Genomic DNA, 25,213 nt, shown 5'->3' on the forward strand with positions numbered 1-25,213 from the left:
ACCTCACATTCATGAACCCAATAAGGATTCTGGGCAAGGAGCCAGAGCCCATCTCTCTCCCCTCCAAGAAGCCATGCAGATAAGAGCCACACTCTTACTGAAAACCTTGCAGATTTCTAACTTATGAAAACATTCATTTGCCCAGGCATCAGCATTTCTTTGGTTATAAGCAGCAAAAATGCAGTGTAGCTTGCCATCCGATGAGTTTTCAAGTCAATGGCAAGATTCGGGGCCCCAGCTGCAGGCAGGTGCCATAACTGGAATGAACAGGCCTCTCGCAGCTCTTCCCTGTCTTGGATTCTCAGAGTCCTCAACAGTCAGTCTTTGCTGACCTACTTCATGAGGGGCACAGGGGACCTTGATTTATTAACTAATGATCTCATCAAGATTTTAGTAGTAAAGGTGCTACTAGCAATAAAAGACAGAGATGGATGTAGGCCAGCCCAGCCTCCATAAGCAAACAAGATGCAAACTGTGACACTATAACACAAGCCATGTGACAGACTGAGTCCCTGTGGCTGGTGGCTCTATAAAACAACAGACTCTGACAATGACATTTTTTTTTTTTTGGCACCTAGAGGTGCTTAACACTGATCCACATGCCCAGTGCCCAGTGCCCCCACCCCTTTGATGTTTGACTTAGAGACAGGGTCTTACTGAGTTGCTTAGCGCCTTGCTTTTGCTGAGGCTGGCTTTACATTCACGATCCTCTTGCTTCAGCTGCCTGAGCTGCTGGGATTACAGCTGAAACTAGTTTTGAACTCACAATCCTCCTGCTTCAGTCTCACAAGTTGCTGGGATTGCAGGAATGTCCCACCATGCCCAGCCTTATTCTTAAAATTCAAAACTCAACTGAGTAAAACATATTCTTAAGATTGTCCTCTCCTGACTCCATCCTAGACCTTCAACATCCCATCTCTGCTCTTCTTCTGAACAAATATTATGAATCCTTCTGTGGGAGACACGCCTTGTTTTCAGGTCTCTCCTGATTGCTCCTCTACTCCCAGGAACTGCCCTTGTTGCTTAAAGTGGATACCTTAGACCACTTCAGAACCTACCTGACTAGCCTTCCTGGGAAGAAACCAGGAACCCATTCAGAGCAGCCAAGTTCCCAGGCTAATCTACTTACCATGACATTAGTATGTGGTCACATGGTACCTTGCATCTATAGCATATCCTCATGTAGCATATGTGTGCTGTGTAGTATCTATCAATGTAGTATACACACATGGGCATGGGCACTCACACATGCCACCACTGAATCAGCATTTGTCCCTCTGAAGAGGACATAATTTCTTTCCCTTATTATCCAAATTCAATGCACCATCAAGACCTACCATGTCTATTTACAAACATGCCCTAGACCCATTCACTGTTAGCCATCTCCATTGTACCATCCTAGCCCAAGCCGCCATTCTCTCATGCACTTGGACTCTGAGAAGGACCCAGATCTATGGTCACAGCTTCTAATCTGACCTTATGTGCTCCATTCTCCTCGTAGCACTCAAAGGATCTTTTTTAAATGCAAATCACATCATGCCAATCCTCAATATGAGGTATTCTGATGGCTTTGAGAAGTTTTTCACATAGAGCATGCATGACCTCTTCAGAATAGCCCACGATGTGCCCTTGGCCCACCTCTGACCAGGCCCTGCACAAGGCAAGCTTGCCTCATGCAGGTTTCCTTCCAACTGGTACCTGCTCAAAGAGGTCTTCTCAAACAGTCAACCCACCCCACCAAGTTGCTCTCTGCCAAGTAAACTCTGTTTTACTCTTTAAAAACTCAGCTCTTTCTTCCAATCTGATGGATTCCCTCAACAGACATTTACTGAGTGCTGTTAGGAGCCCTCCTGGAGGTCATATTCCAACGAGTGAGGAAGCCAATAAATGACAGAGGACAGGACATCACTCAGCGTGATAAGCATATGAGACAAATGTCACAGAGGGAGAGGATGGAGAGGCTACAGTTTTCAACGGAAAGCTCAGTGACAGCACCTCTGAGGTGGTGGCATTTGGTCAGAGAGACCTAAGGTAGTGAGAGAGCCAGATCCCTCCACGCAGAAGGAACCCAAGTGCCAAGAACCTGGACTGGGGCAAACCCTGTGGTTTCAAAGGATGGATGGAAGCCACGTGAGCAGGAGGCAATGGGCAGGGGTAAGAGCTACATTCGTACAAAAGCTAAATTTCATTTGGCCCAATTTTAATTCCATACATTTATCCTAAGGAATTCATCAAAAAAAAAATATGTACATAAAGATGCTCATCCCAGCCACTGTTTATAAAAGCAAACCCAGTTGAAAGTAAGCTACCTTTTCAAAAATAAATAGGAGGTGGGAATGAGGTGCAGTCATCTAGAATGCTGCAGAATGTTCCAGGTCTATAAAGGTGATCATAACTTCCTGTGACTTTTAAAAGGCATGTATACGTATGTGAGCTCCGATTCAAATTTTCCTTTTTAAAGCACAAGAGCATTGTATATTATGACCTTCCAAATAAACACAGAAATATTGTAGTCGGTTCATTTTCATCATAGGACTACATGTAACTTACAATTCTATTCCTTTTGCTTGTCCCATTATTATTTAACTATTATTCCAAAGGCTCCTCTTAAACAGGTAGGAAAGAAGAAATAATTTATTATCAGAACTACTAAAATTGAGTCCAAACCCAGGACAGGGTTGGCACCATGGCAGTGTGACTTGTGTGGTAACAGGCATCCTGTACTCAGAAGGGCACCTCATTGAATTCATGGCCTGCTCTTGCTCTGCTGATATTCTTAAAAGTTGTTGAACAAGAAGTTTTACATTTTAGTTTATATTGGGTTCTTTTCTTAGTCTGTTTTCTGTTGCTCTAACGAAATACCTGCAGCTAGGTAACTTATAAAGTAGTGTATTTGGACTCATAGTTCTGGAAGTCCAAGCACATGGTGCTGGTATCTGTTCAGCTTCTGGTAAGGAATTGGAATGGCTCCATGCATGTTGGAAAAGCAAGCAGGCAGGTGTGTGCAGACCAGAGGCACATGTAAAAGAGGGGATGTGCCAGCTCACTGTGACAACGTGCTCTCTCAAGAACTAGTCAATCCCATTCATTTATCCAGTCTTTCTAGAAAGACACCAAACCTTCTCAAAAGGCCCCATCACCTCTCAACACCATCACCCTGGGGCCAAAGTTCAATGTGGAATTTTAATGGAGAAAAAAATATATTCCAATCATAGCATGGTTGTGGGCACTCCTGATGGCATTGGGGCTTAGCGTAGACAGGGACAGGAACTAGGCACCTCAGCAGAGGACTGCTCCATTTTTTTTTTTTTTGGTCTCTACACAAATTCTTACCAGCGTTCGTCCATACCCAGTTTTATTTACCAGTGTCTTAAAAGGCTAAAATGAAGAAAGGGTATTTTTATTTTCTTAGCTGGTAACTGGGCAAAGAAATCTTCACATTTGTTAGATTAATATGCCAATGATTTAAAACTAGCCAGTGAAATGAATATATTTAGAAGGCAACTCCTAACCATGAAACATATTTATTTATTTTTTTAAATTTTTTGGTACTGAGGATTGAACCCGGGGTGCTCAACCAAGGAGCTACATTCCCAGCCCTTTTTATTTTGAGACAGGGTCTCATGAAGTTGTCGAGGCTGGCTTAGAACTTGTGATCCTCCTGCTTCGGTCTCTGGAGTTGCTGGGATTATAGGCATGTACCACTCTGCTTGGCAGTGTGTTTAATATTTTAACTCCCTAAGTGAGTCAGACATTTCAATCTGACTGACAGTAATAATAAGAGACCAGAAATGCATGGAACTTCTGCATTCAAACAAACCCAAGGAAGGATGCTAGAGTTTCTTGTAGAGTCTCTTGAGTCTTTGATTTGGAGTTGTGCTGGACCAGAGTGGTGGTTATCAATCAGTATGTTGATGAACAGACTGCCACAAGACTTTCTAGAGCTAATAAAAACATCAGAGGGCTCCAGGCTGAGGGGTTCTGATCCAGTGAGCTTCATGTGGACCCAGACATCTATATTTTTTTAAATGCTGTTCATGGAATTCTCAGGCCCAGGCAAGTATTGGTCATTAGAATGGGAATTCAGATAATGCCCAAGTCCAGATGGAGATAATCAAATGTACCCAAGTCTCATGCTGCATGACATGTCTTCAGTGAAAATGTGGTAAGTGTATAGTCTTGGGCAATCACTTAGGATCATGCAATTCCTTATGCAAGACTTTGGACAGATGATACAGATGGCGCATGCGTGCACGTGCACACATGCGCGCGTGCGCGCACACACACACACAAACAAATGGATTTCTATGAAAATACATCAGAAGTGAAGAAATCTCTGAGCAGGGAGATGAAGCTCAAGTTCAGGGAGCGTAATGACAGGGAGGCTCCAATCTTCGGGTCCAGGCTGTACTCAGGGGGAACTGCTCCATCAAATACCCACAGCTTCCACTCTCAGCTCATTAGACACACACACAAAGTAGGGGACTCTTCACAACTGGGGAGGAAGAGAAGCCAAAAACAAGGACAGCAGGAGGCTGGATTTATAAGTTGGCTCCCTTGGTCGCCTCACAGCACACCACATCATCTTGGTTACTCTGCAGTTGGCAGATCCCAAAACTGGTCCTTTCAGAAAAGCTGGGTTGGGGCTTCTGACCCCTGCTGTGGAATGATAATGAGAAACCAGCTCCAACCAGGGCGAGCTGATGTGTGTAGGATGCGCCCCTTCAAGACCCAGCTGGCTGCTAAATGAGGTCAATCCAGCTCGACCCAGCAAGCGTTTGAAGTAAATACCCAAGAAAGCTGCTAGACTTCTGACAAATCTTTTAAGTATTACCAACAGAAGAACATCTATCTCTAAAGATAAGAAAGACAGCTACCCAAGTGGAAATACCTTCTGTCTGTGCAATGGAGAAGAGGCTCCTGAATTAGGCAGCCTGGCCCAAACACAGAGCCAGGGATGCAGGGAGGTTTTAGGAGAGAGAGAGCAAACTCCCAGGCGGTCTTTTCCATTATGTTTAAGCTTTTACCCAGTCAAGCCAATTTGTTCCAAGGATCTACCCCAGGAGGTAACAGGCAGCATCACTGGTACCTTATTGGCAAGAAAACAGCTCCTTCCTGGGAAATGCTTTCAGGACCAACTTCGGCTTCTAAAGTGCTTCAGGCAGCTATGTGACTGACCATTTGGGGGCCATGCACAGCTTGTGCCAGCTGGCTTCATAGCTAGGGCCTCTGGCCAGCAGAGCACAGGGTCTGAGCCTGGCATCTGGACAGTCTTCCCCAGGTTCGGTGATCACAGCTGAGGCAGAGACCCTGGCAGTGCCCCTTCTACACAAAGGCTCTGCCATGTGACTGGGGGGCCAAGATGGGAGGATGAACCAGACCTGAGGACCTGACCCAGACCTGAGGATAAGCACAGAGTGAAATCACTCAGCACTAAAAGCTTCAGTGATTTCTCATAGCTCATTTCAAGCAGGATTGGCAACAGGCTTAATTCTGCAGAAATAATTATCAAATTAGAAGACAGGCCATAAGGTTGTTTTTCAGCCTTGACGGAATAATCTGCATATGAAAGCCTTTTGTTTGGGCTGCCAACTTCTTTTTTTCTTATTAACAAGTTACTTTATTTACTTGAAGCACCAGGAAGGAAAAAAAAAAAAAAAGACTCATGTACATGCACATATAGCTCCCTACTAATGGAATCCACAGCACAATCAATCCAATTGTGTTCTACATGAGATCATCTCCCATGATACAGAGTAGCCATAGCCACATCAAATAGAAACCCTGAACTTGCAGGCTGCTCTCACATGAAATTGCTGACATTTGACCATTCTGGGATCTGCAAAAATAGCAACTTCATAGGCTCCCTCCTAACACCTTTGTATTCTGAGCAAGTCACCCTGGATTCATTTCATCCATTATCAAATATGAGCTCCAAGGGTCTGATTTCCTCTCCCACAGAGTCTGTGATGAACAAATGAAAGGAGAGATAAGAAGAGGCTTTGGAAAGCAAGGAGCTGCACCCCAAGTGTAAGGGGATGGCAGGGGTGTACTCCTGTTATCCTCATCGCATTCACAATGTTCTCGACGGTTATAAATAGAACAGCCAAGGCAGCTGTACCCGCAAAGTTAACTCCATGGGGCAGATTTCAAAATGCATGGGAGGGTACCTCTTGCGGATCTCACTTTCTTTGATGTCTTCCTATCAATGACAGCTGCCAGAGAGCTAACATACAAGAGCAGAGTTTCTGACATTGGATGCTGGCCACTAAAACCCAGAGCCTCCTGACCACAATGGCAGCCCCTGTTCTACTACAAGTCCCTGGAGTGATCTCTGGAGGGGACTGGGGGCTGTGCATCCTGCAGCCACATTCTGCTCAGAGATGGGTATGTTTACTGATGGCCAAGGGCATATGTGTGAATCAAAGTGCTGAGCTATTTCTGTGCCACTTTCTAAGGTAAAGATCCACTTTATCCTTAGCTAAGTATTTGGGAAATCATGAAAAGCCTGTGTTGCCTAGTAGAATGGATGTTTCCATTATATCTGTCGATGACTCGTCTCCATGGGAAGGATGCCCTAGGAAGTGCTTGTCTGGGAAACCACAGCTTGTGTTTTTATTTGCTTGTGTGGTGAACCCAGGGCCTTATGCATGCAAGGCAAGCATTCTACCAACTGAGCTCTATCTCCAGCCCCTGCAGCTTGATTTTTACGAATTCTCTCTTTCTATACCTTAGCCATTTGGGGTTAAAAAAAATACCTTTTGAGAAGGCACTAATAGGTCTGGGGTTGGGGCTCAGCAGTAGAGCGCTCGCCTCACACGTGCGAGACCCTGGGTTTGATACTCAGCACCACATAAAAATAAATAAGTGAAATAAAGGTATAAAAAAAGGAGGAGGCACTAATAATCATTATGGCTTAAGTTTATAACTGATCCTTGGAATTCATTAAGTTTCAAGGAACTGGAAAAAACACTTCTAAAGCTGATATCTCATGATTCCCCAGAACCCCTGTGTGATGGATATAAAGTTGAGGTAGACGGATCTTCATCCTGTGGATGGGAAAGGCTTGCAGAGGCTCAGAGTGACATACTACTGCCCCAGAGCTGCTCACCATAGCCAAGACTCCAAGCTACACTAACCTGATGGTAGGCACTTTCACTTCTAAAATTACTCACCTCCTCCTTCCAAAATAGGACCTACTGATGAGAATTTAAATTCATCCCTAAAGAACTCAAAATTGTCAGGCTGAACTGGAACTCCAATGGGATACACATACGTCCCACTATAACTTAACTCAAAGGCCTAGAAATGCAGGCTCTCGGGCTCTGAGTTTTCTTGGTCGTTTTATCTAAACATTTTTTTCCTCTCCCAACCTCAAACTTATGAGGCTACCAGCCCCCTTTCTTTCAGCTCCCAGCTTGCCCACCTCTTGTTCTTCCTTTGATCCTCAAGATCATTTTAAACAGTAGCAGGATAAGAAGCCCAATATCCCTTTATCCATTCACTCACCTCTGCAGTCAGTGCTGTCTGTCTACCTGGAGGTCAGGAATGTAGGCCTCTCTGCTGAAAGGCCACTTCCCCAGAGATGCAGGGGAAGACCACCATGATGGGAAATGAGGAGGGGACAGCTGGAGCCGAAATGAGGGGAGAGATCAGAGACCATGGAGGAGGAAAAATCAGTGGGACATGGACACTGAGGGAGAGACCCAGAATGACGTGCAGGTTTAGGTTTGGGGTATCTAGGTAAGTGGATGCACCATTCTTGGGATGACAGTGCTGAAAAGATATCTCTTTGTAGTACTTATTGCCCCCCATCCCCACTCCCCACCCAGTTGCTCTCCCATCATAGTTAATAGCCAAATTGGTTAAAATCATGTATCAGGTAAGAGTAACCCTCACTGAGGGAGGGCTCAAGGGCCCCATCTCGAGTAAATAGCTTTGCTTGCCCATTGTAGTCTAGGCAGTGAATGGCGGTGTGAGCTCTGGGTAAAGGAGGCATCAGCATTTATAAGGAATGTTGGGTGTCTCTGGGAAAATAACTACTCCCCAGGGTCTCAAGTTCTGAGCCGTTCCATCAGTGCTACCTCAACATGCCACAGACATTGAGACATCAAGACAGGGCAGAAACCCTAGGAAGAGGGCAGTTTGTAGGTCTGACCAGATGCCGAGGTGAAGCTCAGGCAAGCAGCTGTCCCAGGACACATCAAAGCATGGTCACTGGAAGCATGGGGACCGGAGGCAGTCTCCGTTATGTCTCCTGGCTTGGAACAGGAAAATGGCAAGAGTACATCAGATTGCAGCCAGGCAATTCTAAGCTAGATTTTTGCTTGAGGAGTCTCTGCTTTTGCCGAGTGGTAGAACCAAGGAGGACCAGACACCCACCCATATCCATAACCACAGAGAGAGAGAGAGAGAGAGAGAGAGAGAGAGAGAGAGAGAGAGAGAGAGAAGAAGGAGGAGGAGGAGGAGGAGGAGGAGGAGGAGGAGGAGGAGGAGGAGGAGGAGGAGGAGAGAGAACTTGCCAGAGATCTGTCCATGTACAGACCTAGAGAAGTCCAAGTTCAAAAAAAAAACTCAATAGATTCCCATACAAGTGGAAATGCATAATGATCAAAGTTCTACATTATTCTTCACTTTAAGCTTCATACAAACAACAATTATTCTATTAAGGTTGTATAAAGATACCATAGCACATAAATACCCCAGTCACATCCTATTTGAATGTTACTCTTTTAATACATAAATTTGAATTAGGGTTTACTCAATGGGGCGCAACTTTAGAAGACTGGGAGAGCATTGAACCATGTCAGAAAGAAAAAGCTGCTTGCTCAGAGGGCGAGGCCAATAGGAGAGTATTTGGAATCTTAAGATGAGTGTTAGGGATGTAGTTCGACACCTACTGATTATTTTTACTTGCAGAGATCATTTATCAAGCATTTCCATGTATCCATTCATCTGCCGATTAGCTGAGACCAGGATTTCAAATGTATAAGTTAGAAATCATATTGGTAATCATGAGCATCCAATCAAGAGGTATTTTCTCAATTGTAAAATGCTATCTTTATTACTGATATTATTTCTCATATCTACTTCTATTGACAACATATATCCATGTCTTCTTGCCTGCCTGTTAAATTCAGATGAACAGAGGAATCAGAAATCAATTGACTGGTAAATTTATTACAGATAGAAATTCAAATCCAAGGTCAAAGTCCAACTCAAATCTTCATTTGCCAAGAGTTAAAATTTTGAGTGAAGGAATATTACCCAACCTACTCATACTCTCAAATACTGATCTGTGTGCACTTTTCTGAAAGATAGTAACCAGAGGCTAATGTAAATACTTTATTTAATAACAGACTTCTAATATTTTCTGCAGTCTGGACCAATGATTGGCAAACTGTGGCTCATGGACCATTTTTGGCCCACTCCCTGTTTTTGTAAATAAAGTTTTATAGGAGGATAGACATGACCATTCATTGACGTGCTGTCTATGGCTGCTGTCTGGCTATTATTATAAATTGAGTAGTTACATCAGAGACTTCATGGCCCAGAAATCTAAAATATTTACTATCTGACTTTCAACAAAAAAGTTTGCTGACATCTAGTCTACACTCAGAGAAGGAATCACACTTATCACACTAAAGTGAACTGGAGATTTAAGAAAAAAAAAAAAAGAATCTGCACCATATTGATGGTTTTAATACAAACTATACATTGGCACATACTGGCTAATCTACTGGCTAATCTAGATAGTTCTCCAATAGTAGCTTGGCTATTGGTCCAATAAGTGAAGTTTATTAAGTGAATATAAATAGATAATACAATATAAAGAAGGCAGTAAGTGAACAGAGTTCCTGGGACATATCTCTCATAGAAATAATTCCCAAACAATCATTTTGATAACTTAAACTCAGCAAAGCTATCCTTCAGGAATTAGCAAATATTTTGCATTGTGTGTCATTCAAATCACTATAAGGTAGTAGCAGTTTCATTAATTTAAGCCCACGGATGAAATGGATTTAAAATGTGGCCATTTCTCTTAACCTTTTTAAGCAGAAATCAGCTGGTTTACAAATGGAAAAACCTATCTGAAAATTAGCAGAAAGGACACCCTCCGTATCACAGAGAAACCACTGGGTTTATATATACAGTCCTACAGAAAAAGTTTATTTTATTATGGTATTTGCTGGTGAATGGATGGAACTAAAGACTATCATGCTAAGTGAAATAAGCCAATCACCCCAAACGAACCTACTCATACTACATTCTCTCTGATATGCAGATGCTCACATACAATAAGGGAGTTGGGAAGGTAAAAATAGAAGCTCATTGGATTAGACAGAGGAGAATGAAGGGAAGGGAGGGGGAATGGATATGGGAAAGACAATAGAATGAACTGGACATAACTTTCCTATGTTCATATATGAATACACAACCAGTGAAACTCTACACCATGTATGACCACAAGAATGGGATCCTAATTTCCCACTGCAATCAGATTTGGGGCTCAGACAGACATTCTAAGAATGCAGAAATATATCAGGTGTACCCAGTGAGTTGTTGTCTTCATTCCTTCCCTCCTCTTTCCCTTCCCCTCCCCTTTCTTTTTCTTTCCTTCTATCTTAAAACAAGTAAAATAGAAACTACAAAGAATACTAATTGCAACTTAATTTTATTCTAATTTCTAACTAAACACCATTGTTACTCTTTCATAGAGATAAATATGTATATATGTGTATGTATACACACACACACACACACTTCACTTCCTTATTTTTGCTTAGAGCTGTATTATGTTGAATTATTTAAATTATTTCAGATCTAGAATTTATTTTGGTTTTTCTTCACTTTTCTCTATGTAATTTATTTCTTATACAACATTTAAAGAGCAATGAATTCTTACTACCATTTATTAGTTTTGAATTGAATAAAGTGGGTTAGCATTTGATCCAACCACATACTTTTTCTCCCCTGCTCTTGGAGCCCAAAATGCTTCCTGCTATGCAGAAGGCCTACTTTCTGCTTATGGCTCATAAAACACCCCTTTATTGTTGGCAAACCACACTGTATGTCCTTATGGATAGGTAAGGCAGACCTTTTACAACCTGGATTGCCTCCTCTGACAAAACTCAGGCTGAAAGAAACAATATTGGGGAAAATCCAGGAACTCTGATGTACTTTTGTTAGTCCATGAACTTCCGCATCTCCTGGTCTCACAGGAAAAGATCAAAACTACCAAGGAAAATGAGAGTTACATGGGTCTCTAGGATCGGTGGGGTTGGCAACAAACATTCACAAATGAATCCTAAACAGAGCCAGGAAATTCACTGGATTTCAGAACATCTTCATTACAAAACCAGAGAAAAACCATATCACTCTCTTTCCTCCCTCCTCCCCACTCTGCTCCCTGCAGAGAGACCACAGGAGGTTCAATTTAAGGTCTGATGAATGGTTCAGAAGGTCTGAAGTAGATTACAAGGAGAGTTTACTCATTTGGATTCTATATTTGAACTCCAGGCTCACCCAATTTGTCATGGTTTCTTTTTTTCCTTAAAGAAAAGAAAGTCAGTTGTTTGGTATATAAATCAGCAAAGCAAAATTCTCTCCAGAGAGTAAACAATATCTTGAAAAGACAAAACCCAAAACTTCATAGAACCAAAGGATCCTTTGTCCAGGGACGAGTTGCTGTGGGCCATTTCAAGATAAGTAACAGGGAACCTGTGACCCAGCCCTACCCAGTTTGACCAAGACCACCATTTTTAGTCTCACCTTGTCTTCTACATTACACTGAGATCCTCTTGCTCCCTTTCCACGTTTTGAAAATGAATTTTATAGAATGTTGTTTTAATTAATATGACCTAGCTTCAGTCTTTCAGGGGTTACCTGAAAGACTGGTGAAACCAGAGATGGATGTCACTTGTCCAAAGGTACAGGACATAATCGTCTCAGATCTCCCTTTCTCAAAGTCCCTTTCACACCTGTTATGGTTTAGATGTGGTGCCCCCAAAAGCTCACATAGGAGACAATGCAAGAAAGATCAGAGAAGAAATGATTGGGTTGTGACAGTCTTAACCTAATCAGTGGATTAATCCCCTAATGAGATTAACTGAATGATGACTAGAGGCAGGTGGGGTGTGGCTGGAGGAGGTGGACATTGGGGGCATGGCTTTGGAGTATGTATTTTGATCTGGAGAGTGAAGTCTCTCTCTCTCTGCTTTCTGATCATCATGTGAACTGCTTCCCTCTGCCACACTCTTCCTCCATGATGTTCTGCCTCACCTCAACCCCTAAGGAATGAAAACCTCTGAAACCATGAACCCTCAAATAAACTTTTCCTCCTAAAATTGTTCTGGTCAGATCTTCTAGTCACATCAGCAGAAAAGCTGACTGAAACAATTCCCCTTCAGTAACTCGAAAAAAACTGTACAGGGCCAGCAATGAAAAGATAAAAATTACGGGTGGAAAGAATCTTTTATATTGACTGCCATTAGAACGTTTCAGGTCACACATTAAAGTTTTGATTAAAGAGTGAAACATCCCGAAGGATTTGGCACATTCTAATCAAAATTACTTAACTCAGAGGATGGAAGGCTAACACCTACCGTCACATGGTCAGTTCTATATCGGTTTCTACAGAATTTCATAATCCTCCATCCCGATCACACGAATGCAAAAAAGTGGCCTCAAAAACTGTCATTTAGGGTAATTGGCCAGAAATAGACCAGAGAAGACTGCCAACCAACCCTGTAACCAGATAATTTCACCCACAATCTCATTCAAATTGTCTTGATTGTATTAAAATGTGTTGGGTTTCATGCATTTATTTTCAATGTTTTGTGGATCTTTTATTGAAATGAAAGAAAAGAAACTTTTTTTTTTCAACTATAACCCTCTCTCAGATGGTGCCTCTATTTGGCCATTCATTGGTGTTCCTATGGACCATCTACCTCAGAGGCCCTGGCCTGGTTGCACACAATCTTTTCCTTCTGGATAACCAGGTAGTCTGCCAATACAGGCCTGTCTCCTAGGCTCAGGCACAGACAGCTGGAAAGGCATAGAAAGGCAGGCTGCTGACTGGGCTGCCCTACCCCTCACACAATGAGGCACCTGCCTTAGCAGAATCAGAATTTATGGCAGACACATAGGAAAGACACTTGGGAAAAGGAACAATTCCTGACATTAGGTCAGAGGCCCTAGGTATGGGTCTTGTCCACCAGGAATCTGCAGTTAGGAAAGCATATCTAAATCTGAATTTTCCTTTTTATGGGATTTGAAAATCTCTGTTATGTTCCACCAAGTAAGTGCTGAATGTATATTCCCTACCATCAAATGGAAATCAGTTCAGATTAACCAATGGAGCTCACCTTTATTTTAAAATGGCTCTGAGACACCAAAGAAAAATAAGTGCTTTGTGTGCTGAGATTTTTCTGCAAATAAAGATACCCACAAGTTCAAACATAGAAATTTGTTGCCATTGGAAAACAAAATACAATCAATACCTTTAAATTACAAATAACACGTATTACACAACTGTTCACTTTAATTTGATATAATTTCTTTTAAAAGAGTTCTTCTCATACTTCTGATTATTTGTTAATTATACTTTGTATTTGGAAGTGATTATAGATTCACATGTAATTGTGAGAAATAATGAAGAGAGATGCCACATAGACTTTGCATGATATTTTCTAATGGCATGTTGCAAACTATAGTGCAATGTCATAACCTGTGTATCAGCATTGATATGGTCAAGATACAAAGCAGTTGCTCTTTTATAGCTACACTAACCTGTCCTTACCCTCTCCCTGACCCTAGCAACCACTAATCTTTCTCTATTTCTATAATTCTGTCACTCAAGAAAAGTTGTATGAATGGAATCATACAGCATATTTTTAGGACTGGCTTTTTTCACTCACAAAACTCCCCAAAGCTTCACTCAAAGTGGGGTGTATCAATAGTTTGTTCTTTTTTAAATTGGCAAGTCACATTCCATGGTATGGATATAACATACTTTGTTTAACCATTCACCCACTGAAGGATAACTCAACTGTTTCTAGTTTGGGGAAGCTATTATGGTAAAACTGCTATGAACATTTTCATCTATAGGAATCTGGAAGAGGATTATGGTTGAAAAAATGTTCTGTTTTGTTTTGTTTTGTTTGTCCTTTATTTCAATAGAAGGTCCATGAAACGTTGAAAATAAATGTTCACAAATATACCAATAAGTTTTAATTTCTCTGAGATAAATGTCCAAGATTGCAATTGGTGAATCATATGACAATTGCATACTTAATTTTGAAAGAAATGGCCAGACTATTTTCCAGAAGGGCTGTCCATTTTACATTTCCACCAGCAATGTAAGAATGATTCCATTTCTCCATTACTTCATCATTATTTGGTGTTTACTATTTTATTCATTTTATATTCGATTACAGCCATTCTGTTAAGTGTGTACTTCGTGGTGGTTTTAATTTGCATATCCCTAGAGATGTTGAACATCTTCTCATGTACTTAATTTCCATCAGCATATCATCTTCGGTAAAATTTTTCTTTGTGGTTTTTGTCCATTTTCCAATTGGGTTGCTTATTTTTACAGTTGAGTTTTGAGACTAGCTTCTATATTATAAATTTGTTCTTTACCAGATATGTGGTTTGCAGATATTTTGCCGCAATCAATAGCTTGTCTTTTCATCCTCGTAGCAAAGTGTTTCACAGGCCAAAAGTTTTGTTTTAATTTTTTAAACAATCTTTTTCAAATTTTCCTTTTATGAGTTGAAAGTTTGGTGTCAGGCCTAAGCATTCTTTGCCTACCACTAGATCCTGAAAATATTCTTCTTTATTTTTCCAGAGAGTGTAATAGTTGTGTGTGTGTGTGTGTGTGTGTGTGTGTGTGTGTAAACATATATACTTTTTACATTTAATTTAAGTCTCTAATCCATTTGAGTTAAATTTTGTTCAAATTGTAAGATTTAGATCAATGTTACTTTTTGTTTTTGTTGATTTGTTTTCATCTGTGCATGTTCAATTGCTCCATTGACTTTTGTTGGAAAGGACATCCTTCCTCCCTTTAATTGTTTTTGCACATTTGTCAAAAATCCATTGGGCATATTTGTGTGAATGTTGGGTCTGTATTCTCTATTCTAGTCCATTGATCTACACTTATATTCCTCCACTAATGCACATTAACTTGGTTACTGTGATTATATAATAGGCCCTTATCATTGAGTGTTTTTTTTTTTACTTCTTTATTTTTTTTCTTCTAGATAATTTAACTTTCTAGGGTTTACTATACCTTTCTGTGTCAATTTTAAAATGTTATTGTCTATGTCTACAGAAAATTCTGGGATTTTGACAGCAATTGGATTAAGCCCACAGACCAATTTGAATAGAAATGATGTCTTTACAATAATGAGTGCTCCCATCCATGAACATGGTCTGTCTATTTATTTAGGTCTTTGATTGCTTTCATGAGCATTTTGTAATTTTCAGAATACACAGCCTATGCATGTTTTGTCTATTACATTATAGTGACAGTAAATAGTATTGCATTTTAAATTTTGGTTTCCATGTGTTTACTGTTAGAACAGGTTGAGTGATCCTAATGCAAAAATGTGAAATTCAGAATTCTTCAAAATTGGACATATTTTTTTTGAGATTTTGGAGCATTTAGGATTTTGAATCTTCAATTTAGAGATGTTCAATCAACAAACTTATGTAAATATTTTAAAATCTGAAAAAGTCCAAAATCTGCAATACTACAGTCCCAAGCATTTCAGATAAGGGATATTTGATCTATATATGGAAATGTGATTGGATTTTCTGTATTGACCTTCTATATAAGACTTTGCTGAATTTACTTATTAGTTCTTAGGAGATGTGTGTGTGTGTGTGTGTGTGTGTGTGTGTGTGTGCGCGTGCAGACTCTTTGAAATTTTCCATATATACATAACATTGCCTGAAAATATAGATAATTTTAATTCTTCTTTTCTGAACTGCATGCCTTCTATTTCTTTTCTTAGAACATCTAAAACTTGCATATTGAATGAGAGTATGAGTGCAAATAACCTTACCTGTTCCCAGTCTTAAGAGAAAAAGCTTTCAAACTTTCACCAAGTTTGATATCAGCTGTAGGTTTTGGTAGGTATTTATCAATTTCAGGAAGTTTCTGTCAATTTCTACTTAGAGATGTTTTTTTTAAATCATAAAGGCATGAGTGTATACTAGAATTTTTATAAATTTTTTTTTCTGAATCAATGATATGATCATATAATTTTTCATCTTTAGCCTGTTGATACAGTTAATTACATTGATTGATTGACTTGCCATTGCTATTAAACTGGCCTTGCATATCTGGAATAAGCCATACTGGTGATGGTGAATTACTCTTTATATACATTGTAGTATTTGATGTGCTAAAATTCTGTTGTGGATTCTTGCATGTAAGTTCATGAGGAATATTGGTCACTAGTTTTCTTTTTCTGTACTGTCTTTGGTTTTATCAGAACAACACTAGCCTTATAAAAGGATGCATGTGGGGGGAGAGAATTCCATCTTCTATTTTCCTGGAAGACACATACAAGAGTGGTATTAATTTTTTTTTTAATGCTTGGTAAAAATTTTCCATGACACCATCTGGGCCTAGAAATTTGGGGTTGGGGGGGGGGTGCGGAGAAGCTTTAAAATTATGAATTAAACTTATTTTAATAGTTATAAAACTATTTCAGTTATCTATTTCATCTTGGTTTGATTTTGGTAGCTTGTGGTCTTTGAAGAAATGGTTCATTTCTTTTAAGTTATTGAATTCATGAATATAAAGTTGTTTATAATATCCCCTTATTATCTTGTTCCTGGATGCAGGACTATATTGATCCTCGTTTCTTTTCTGATATTAGTTGTCTTCTTTTTATTTATGTCAGTCTTGCTTGAGGTTTATCAGTTTTATTAATTATTTTTTAGGGAGCAGTTTTTGGTGTTATTAATCTTTCCTCTACCATTTTTCTGGTTTTGAAATTAATTTATTTCTGCTCTTTATTATGATTTTCCTTCTGTTTGCCTTGGTTTTATTTTGCTCTCCCTTTCCTAATTTCTTGAGGTAGGAACTTAGATTATTAATTTTAGAACCTTTTTCTTTTTAATGTAAGTATTTAATGCTATGAATTTATCCCTCAACATTGCTATAGCTTTGCTCCACAATTTTTGGGGGGCAGTGGGGAGGATTGGACTCAGGGGCATTCAGCCACTGAGCCACATCTCCAGCTTTTGTGTGTGTGGTGTGTGTGTGTGTGTGTGTGTGTGTGTGTGTGTGTGTGTGTGTGTTTGTTTATTGAGAGACAGGGTCTCACTGAGTTGCTTAGTGCCTCACTGTTGCTCAGTCTGGCTTTGATCTCATGATTCTCCTGCCTCAGGCGCCCGAGTTCCTGTGATTAAGTCATGCGCCACCGCACCCGGCTATGTTCCAGAATTTCTGATATGTGGTCTTTTGTTTATCATTCAGTTTTATACTTTTTAAACTTCCTCTTTGACCCTTAAATTATTTATTAGTTTATTGTTTAATTTCTAAGAGGAGATTTCTCTGCTGTCTTTAGTGTGGACTTTTAGTTTGATTTCATTATTATTAGAATAGATACAGTGTACAATTACAAATCTTTTAAGTGTTAGAGATTTGTATTATGATCCAGGATATTTCTTGTCTTGGTTAATTCCATGGGTGCTGGAAAGGAGTATGAGTTCTTCTGCTTTTGGGGAAGGTGTTCTTCTAAATGTCATTGGATCTTACTGGTTGATGGTGTTCAGATTTCCTATATCCTTGCTGACTTTCTGTCAGGTAGTTTAGCAAATGCTGGCTGTGGAATTCACAAGTCACCAATTACAATATACATTTGTCCATTTCTACCCTCAACTCTATTAGTTTTTGCTTCCTGTGGTTTGCAACCCTATATTTTGATTCAGGCACATTTAGTTTGTTGTATTTTCATAAGGAATCGATCCTCTTATCATTATGGATTGCTCCTCTTTGTCAATAGCAAATTTCTTTGCTCTGAAGACTAACTGGTATTAACATAATTACTCCTGCTTTTTAAATAATTAATGCTTATATGGTACATTTTCTCTTCCTTTTACTTTCAACATACTATGTTACTGTATTTCAAGTGAGTTTCTTGTAGTTCAGCATATAGATTGGATCATGTTTATTTGTTTGCATTTTTTCCAAACAACTCAATAAATCTCACTCTGCCTTTTCATTAGTATATTTAGACAATTCACATTTAAGGAAATTAATGATGTATTAAGATTTAAATCTTCCTTTTTTTCCTATTTATCCTGTTTCTTATTCCTCTGTTTCTCTTTTCTGATATTCTTATAAATTAGTATTTAGATATACCTCTTTGTATTGTTTCTTAGTGATTGCTCTAGGTATTACAATATAAATATGCAATTTATCTTAGCATACTGTTGTCAGCATTTCTACTTCCATTTACATGTAGAAACCTCACTTCTATTTTGTTCCCTTTAACCCCACTCTTTTAAAATATAACTGTCTGAATTATTTCCCCAACAGAGATTGGCACCATATCAGTGTTATTTGCTTCAACAATCAAATGTGATTGGAGAATCTCCTGAGACTTATCATTCTCTATTTTATGTTTCCTTGTTTTTTTTTTTCTTATTCTACTATTTTTTCTAAAGTTCCAAGCCTTCTTCTGTTATTTTCTTTCTGTTTCAAGTACTTACTCTAGACATTTTTTTAAGGGTAAATCTGTAGGCAACAAATTCTCATAGTTTTCCTTGGTTTGAAGAAAGTTTTAACTCACCTTCATTTCTGAAGAAGAATTAAAGAATTAATTTGAAAGACAGCCAAGAATTAATTCATTCTTTAATTAACTTGTTATTAATTATTTAATATTATTAATTAATTTGTTATTATCCAGTGACAGATAGTGCCACTGATACAGAAACCTGGGCTGATCATTCTTTTCTTTTGGAACTTGAAAAATACTGCATTACTTCTTTCTGATCTCCACGGTTTCATATAAGAAATCTTCTGTTATTCGAATTGGTGTTTCATATAAACTATGTGTCCTTCCTGCCTGGCTACTTTCAAGACTTTTTGTCTAATTATATTTATGATGTGTGTTGGCATGGATTTACCTAGGTTTATCCTACATGGAGTTTGCTTAACCTCTTGAATATGTATATTTATGCCTTTCACAAATTTGGGGGAGTTTTCAGCTAATATATCTTTAAATTCTTACTCAGTCCTATTCTCTGATTTCTAAGGACTCTGATATTATGAAGGCTAACTGTTTTGTTGTTGTCTCATATGTCTCTGAGACTGTTCATTTTGTCCCAGTCTATTTCCTTTCAGTTTGGGTAATTCCCACTGATCTTTCATGAAGTTCATTGATTCTGTCTATGGTCATCTTCACTGCTATTGAGCTGATCCAAGAGTTTTTTTATGTTGGTGATTAAACTTGCTATTCAATAATATTCATTTAGCTCTTTATTGCTTAGATATTCTGTATTTTCATTTGTTTCAAGAGAATTCGTAATTGATCTTGAAGTAAATTTTTAATCCCAACATCTGATTCATGTCGATATAGGCTTCTGTTACAATTCTCTTTTCTCATTTATGTCATGATTTTCCTGGTTCTTGGGATGACTAGCAATCCTCCTCCTCCTCCTCCTCCTCCTCCTCCTCCTCCTCCTTCTTTTTCTTGTTTGTGTTTCTGGGCACTATGGATTATGTACTATGGAACTCTGGATCCTATTGAGTATTTTTTCTTAGTCAATCTGATGAGGTATGGCACAAGGACCAAGCATGTGTGTGTGTGTGTGTGTGTGTGTGTGTGTGTGTGTGCGTGTAGGTGGGCCAAAGATCGATTTACTGTTCAGTCCCACAGAAACCAAGGGGAGTTGATCTATGGTTGTGAACTGGTATTTGGCTAGAGTGTGGAAGACATTGTCACAAAGATTTTTGTGGTCCTTTAGCTAGGGAATCAGATTTTCTTGGAGGTTTTTGTTTTGTTTTTGACTATGCCTGGTATTGATCCTTGGGGGTGGGGTGTTTCTAGAATGTTCTATTTAGGATATGTGGAGGTTAATAAGGAAATCAGGGAACTCACTTGCATGTTTTTAAGTCCCAAGACCCCTAGATAGGTCATCTTCTCTTTTCTATCTTTCAGAGTCTTTCCATACTTGTTTGTTGCATTATGCCCAGGGTTTTATTGTTGTAAAGGGAAGGACCTGATTGAGTTTCATGGCTGTCCCACATTGGCAGAAGCAGAACTCTGGATTATTTTTTACATTCAGTACTCCAGTGCACAATAACTATAAACTCAAAGGAGATTTTAAATAAAATCTTCTCACTTCCTCTAACAAATTGCTTAAATTAATAACACTTCATACCACCAATTATCACACTGCCTTTAGATCTTTGAGGAAGCTCCCTGAAGAAGGCTTGGGTCAATTAAGTATCTTTTCTGTTTAATTTTGAAAACAGTGTTTAAAACATTGGAAAATGGGTCCTTACCCAGGCAATGGCCAAATAATAGAAAAGTCTCTACAGAAACCTGATTTTTCCTACCTAAACCTAGAAAAAACTACAAATCAACATTCCCAGGATATACTTGTCCTTTGAACAACTATGCCCTTGTTTCTTCCAACTAAAAGTAAAATTTTCAGGTGTTCCCCCCCAAAAAAAAAATTGAAGCTCAGATGTTGATTCTCACCCTGTGTCCCAACTAAAATGAATTTCTCCTAATTCTCCTTTGTTCACTTCCTTGAGAGACGCCCAAAATAAGAGCTTACAGCTAAGATAGCACCAATGCTATCCCACAATTAAGCCAGGGGTTCTCTCCAGTGCCCCACAGAAGCCTACCTTAGTCAATGCCCTCAGCCCCCACATGAATGGGGAGAAAAACCCTATGTAGAAAGTCCAGTGAAATAATAAAGGTAATGGCAGAAGTGAGTTCCATGAAGTCTCATAGGTTACAGCCACAACTATACACCCCACCCAAACTCAGTTGGCCCTGTAGAGGTGGTTCAGTGGGGTTGTAATTGCTGTACTGGTAGATTTAAATGTGGTTGAAGGGAAAAAGGATTTATTTCATAGAAATGGATGTTAGGAATTTTTCTGGAATGCTCTTAACGGGAAGAGAAACTCCTATCCCATTTCTTAAGATTCTCCTCTAACATATCTTGCTTTTGTTCCACCATATTTAAGGAACACAGAATTTACTGAGGACACTAGTAGTACCATCATTTTTCTTGTAAAGCTTACCGCTAATCAAGGTGTACTACCCCAACAACTATCCCAACGATGACTTAATCAATTGTAACAAGTACAACCATGGAAATAACAAGTAAGTTTGGTTTTCTTTGAAATCTTAGCAAGAATTATATTTTTGCAAGGGTGTCATCATAGGTATCAAGAAGACATAGCATGTGCCTGGAGCAAGAGCAAATATATAAGTGCAATTAATTGTTCCCAAACTAGCAAAGGTCTGAACTCAATGTAATTATTTTAGCACCATTATATATATATATATATATATATATATATATATATATATATATATATATATATTTAGTAAATACTCTACATCCTAGAGCTCCAAAGGCCACAATGATTGAGATTTTTAAATTAAGCCAGATCTATTGGAAACAATCCCTGTTGTTTCTAATAAGGAGACAAGGTTGTTCCAATCCCCTGATGCTCCTGCCCAGTAGCAGCCCCTACCTCCTTGTTTGTCCTGTCGGCTTGCACCAAAGTTCCATTCAGGCAAGGTTCCACATAGTGAAGCTCCTCGTTATACTGCAAAGGAAAGAAACAGCCAAGAGAAAACATTTAATTAAGGAATCAAAGGACCCAGTTAATAATTGAAGGACATACCACCATCAAAAAAGAGCAGCACAATTTATTCACATAAAATGACTTTCCCATGGGCACCCCTATAAACAATTGTAAGTTACAGGCTCAAAACAAACATCTTTCTTTGCTTATTTGAAGAAGAAACTTCTAGAGCCCATGCTAGAGTATGGGAGGTTCAGGATGTACACTGTTAAACTGACCATCTTCCTAGGGTGGCCCCAGACCCTGAAAGTTCCCTGGGCATGGCTGACAGGTGGGACTTAAAGACCACTCCAAAGCTGGCTAATACAGCTCTAACTCCTGCCTTTGGCTTCATGGAACAAAAGGACACATGCATGGGTCACACATAAGTGGGGACAGAATAGAGGAAAGGAGAGGCCGTGAAGTTCTCCCGTTGCTCTAGAAGGGTATGAAAGCATTGGTCATGGCATTGCTTTTGAACAGTGGCGCCCCCTACCATGTCTTGCCAACCTGCCTTCCCAGACTTTTTGACTCTGGACTCCTTAGAATATGAGTCCCTTTATTTCTGTCCAAACATTACAACTAGGAGGCAGAAACTGAAGTGTTCTTATCTTAATTTCTTTAATCAAGCTTCATTCTCTGCACTGTAGCTAAGCTGGTCCTTCTGATAGATGGATCTGCTCATGTCACCTCTTGTCAAACCCATTCATAGCTTCCCCTTACCCTGCAGATGAACTGTCCTAGGGTCTTGAAGACTATTATAGTATCTTTATTCCTTAGCTCTTCCCCAAAACATATTCTGGTCAGCCCTAATTCCCTTCCTATCCTATGACATGTCCTATCCTTTCCTTCTGACCTTCCAGCACAGGGCCCTCTGCTTGGAGCCCTGTCTCTGGCATCATCCCTTTCTGGCTAACTCCTGGTCATTCTCTGGGTCAGCTTATTCTCACCTCCTCTGGTCAGACACTGGGTCAGGCCCTTCTCCTATATACTCCCTATAAATTCAAGTTTCCTGTTGCCTGCATCCCCTACCAAAAGATGGTACCACATCCTGAGGTTCCACACCTGGTCCCTTGGTGTGTTCCCTGTGGCACAGAGAGGGCTAGTTCCACAGGAGGAGCCCACAAACCATTTGTTCAATGACAAGATCACAGCATTTCTACTTTATGGGCTAACAAAGCCTAGAGGGCCTGAAGGAAGAGGCCAAACCATCTTGAACTAAGTCTGGCTTAGGAACTTGGCTTTTCGGACTATGGTCAGCAAGGATCATGGTGGGGCTGTAAATAGGAGTTAGTAAAATAAAGGGTGAGCTTGGGTGACATGACAGACAAATTTGATTGCAACAGCCGCTGGGATGCATTGGCTTCACATACGGAGGATTTCTAAACTAATAGGAGCAGGGACGGCATAGGGAATAAGGAAAGGGTAGAGTCCAGATTTACGTCCAGGTACAAGTCCAGGCAGTCTGACCTATAGGATCTCAAAGCCCAACATTTCCCCTTTATCCCTCAGTCTCTGTATTTCCCCATCCATTTGATTTTTACATCCTTTCTAATTTTTTTTTCTGGTTAAGTGAAAAACACTTGAAAATTTTCATCTAAGTCTTAGGGCTTAAGTATCCTCTTATGAAGCATAGAGGAAAAACATGTATTTATGCAGCTGAGTATGGTAGCACACACCTTTAATCCTAGCCACTTGTGAGGCAGAAGCAGGAAGATTCCAAATTCGAGTCAAGTCTGGGCAACTTAGTGAGACCCTGTCTCAAAAAATAAAAAGACTGTAGCCAGGTGCCATGGTGCACACCTGTAATCCCAGCAGCTTGGGAGGCCGAGACAGGAGGATTGTGAGTTCAAAGCTTGCCTCAGCAACTTAGCGAGTCCCTGTCTCTAAATAAAATATAAAAAAGGTCTGGGGATATGGCTTAGTGGTTGAGTGCGCCAGGGTTCTGAAGCCAGAATTAGATAGGGAGTCAGTATACATAGGTAAATCCAGTCAGGTTGGATCAAGGAGGCCAATTTGAGGAAGTTGGAGACTGCCCCCTGAGGGATTGAAATTCCTTCAGAGCCCTTCCTCCACCCTTAACAAGATAACCTGCCCCTGCGCCAACCTGTTGCTAAGGTAACCTGCCCAGGAATTGTCCCTCCCTACAGGGAGTTTTAAAAGTTGTTAATGAATGAGTCCTGGGCTGCTGCATCCAGCTTTTACCCCTATCCAACTGCTTCTTACCTTTTGGCCATCCCACCTGAACATCTCCTGATCTAGCCATGTATGCAGAAACGAGAGAGATGAGGGGGAAGAGAGGAGGAGAACAAAGAAAATCTAGGACTTATAAAAGAGGCAGAAGACTTTCACTTCTTGGGATACCAGGATACCAGCTATGGCCCCCTTCTCTCTCCTGGGAAATGTTACCTGTTTTCAAATAAACTGCTAAACTGCTTTACATGCTTCCCTCGTCATGCTTCTCTAATGTCATACTTCAACATGTGAGGAAGCAGAACTTGTCACCCGTAAACTGTGGTATCAGTTTCATCCCCAATATTAAAAAAGAAAATACTGGGGCTATAGGTCAGTGGTAAAAATATCTTGGGTTCAATCCTAAGTCCCCCCCCCATAAAATTTATTTATGCAATTCTGAAGTTTGCCATTGAGAAGTGAGAGTGGTCCAATAAATGGAATGTCATCGCAGGTTCCCAGAAGCATTTGTGCAGATCAACACGAAGGAGAACTTCTCCACAGTTCTTATCCATATTAGACATGCACTGGGAGTTATGAAGAACCAACCATTCCCCTGTCCTCCATCTCTTTTGCTGACTGATTTGGTTCAGGGTAATGGTACGCCCTTTCCTAAAGGCCTGAAGCATCAACTGATTCAGCCAATTGACTGTCTGTCGGTCAGGCTTCCTGGACTTGGACCTGGACATCACCAGCTATCTATCCAATGTTGGCTACTCGCTTTCACAGCCAGTCTGCAGCAGGGGTGACAGGATCCCAGCCAGTGAGAAATTTTCTGGGTGCTTTCAATCAAATTTTATCCTACTGTTAAAGCAAAACTCTTTTATATATTCCTGCCCCTTCTTTCCTCCTTGACACACTATTGTGAAATTGCAGCAGCCATTTAGCAAAATGAGGTGGCAAGAATGAAAATTAAAGCCCAGGGAGGAAGCCAGAAGGTGGAGCCAGCAGGAGTCCTTGACGACACCACCGAACCACTGTACCAAGACTGAAATTGCTTCCTCCAGGCTCCTTACACGAGATTATTAGATGCTCGCATGCTGAAGCAAACTCTGTCCAGCTGCTCTGTACCTTAGTGCCATAATTTTCTTAATGGAGGTTTCCTCCTTGATTCTCCCTCCTCTTATTCTTGCATTTTTTCCAGAT

The 25,213-nt window shown here is 40.0% G+C and overlaps 1 protein-coding gene across 5 annotated transcripts in view; it reads right to left on the minus strand.

Annotated features, from left to right (window-relative positions):
* Cacna2d3 (calcium voltage-gated channel auxiliary subunit alpha2delta 3) overlaps positions 1-25,213 on the minus strand; it is an 873,532-nt gene that overhangs the window by 442,568 nt on the left and 405,751 nt on the right. For all 5 annotated transcript variants that reach the window (XM_078038406.1, XM_078038403.1, XM_078038405.1 and 2 more), the window contains exon 9: positions 21,743-21,817. In XM_078038406.1, coding sequence (XP_077894532.1) covers positions 21,743-21,817 — 75 coding nt within the window. The remainder of the gene's footprint in view (positions 1-21,742; positions 21,818-25,213) is intronic.

The sequence above is a fragment of the Ictidomys tridecemlineatus genome, chromosome 2, assembly GCF_052094955.1.
Source record: "Ictidomys tridecemlineatus isolate mIctTri1 chromosome 2, mIctTri1.hap1, whole genome shotgun sequence".
NCBI classification, from domain to species: domain Eukaryota; kingdom Metazoa; phylum Chordata; class Mammalia; order Rodentia; family Sciuridae; genus Ictidomys; species Ictidomys tridecemlineatus.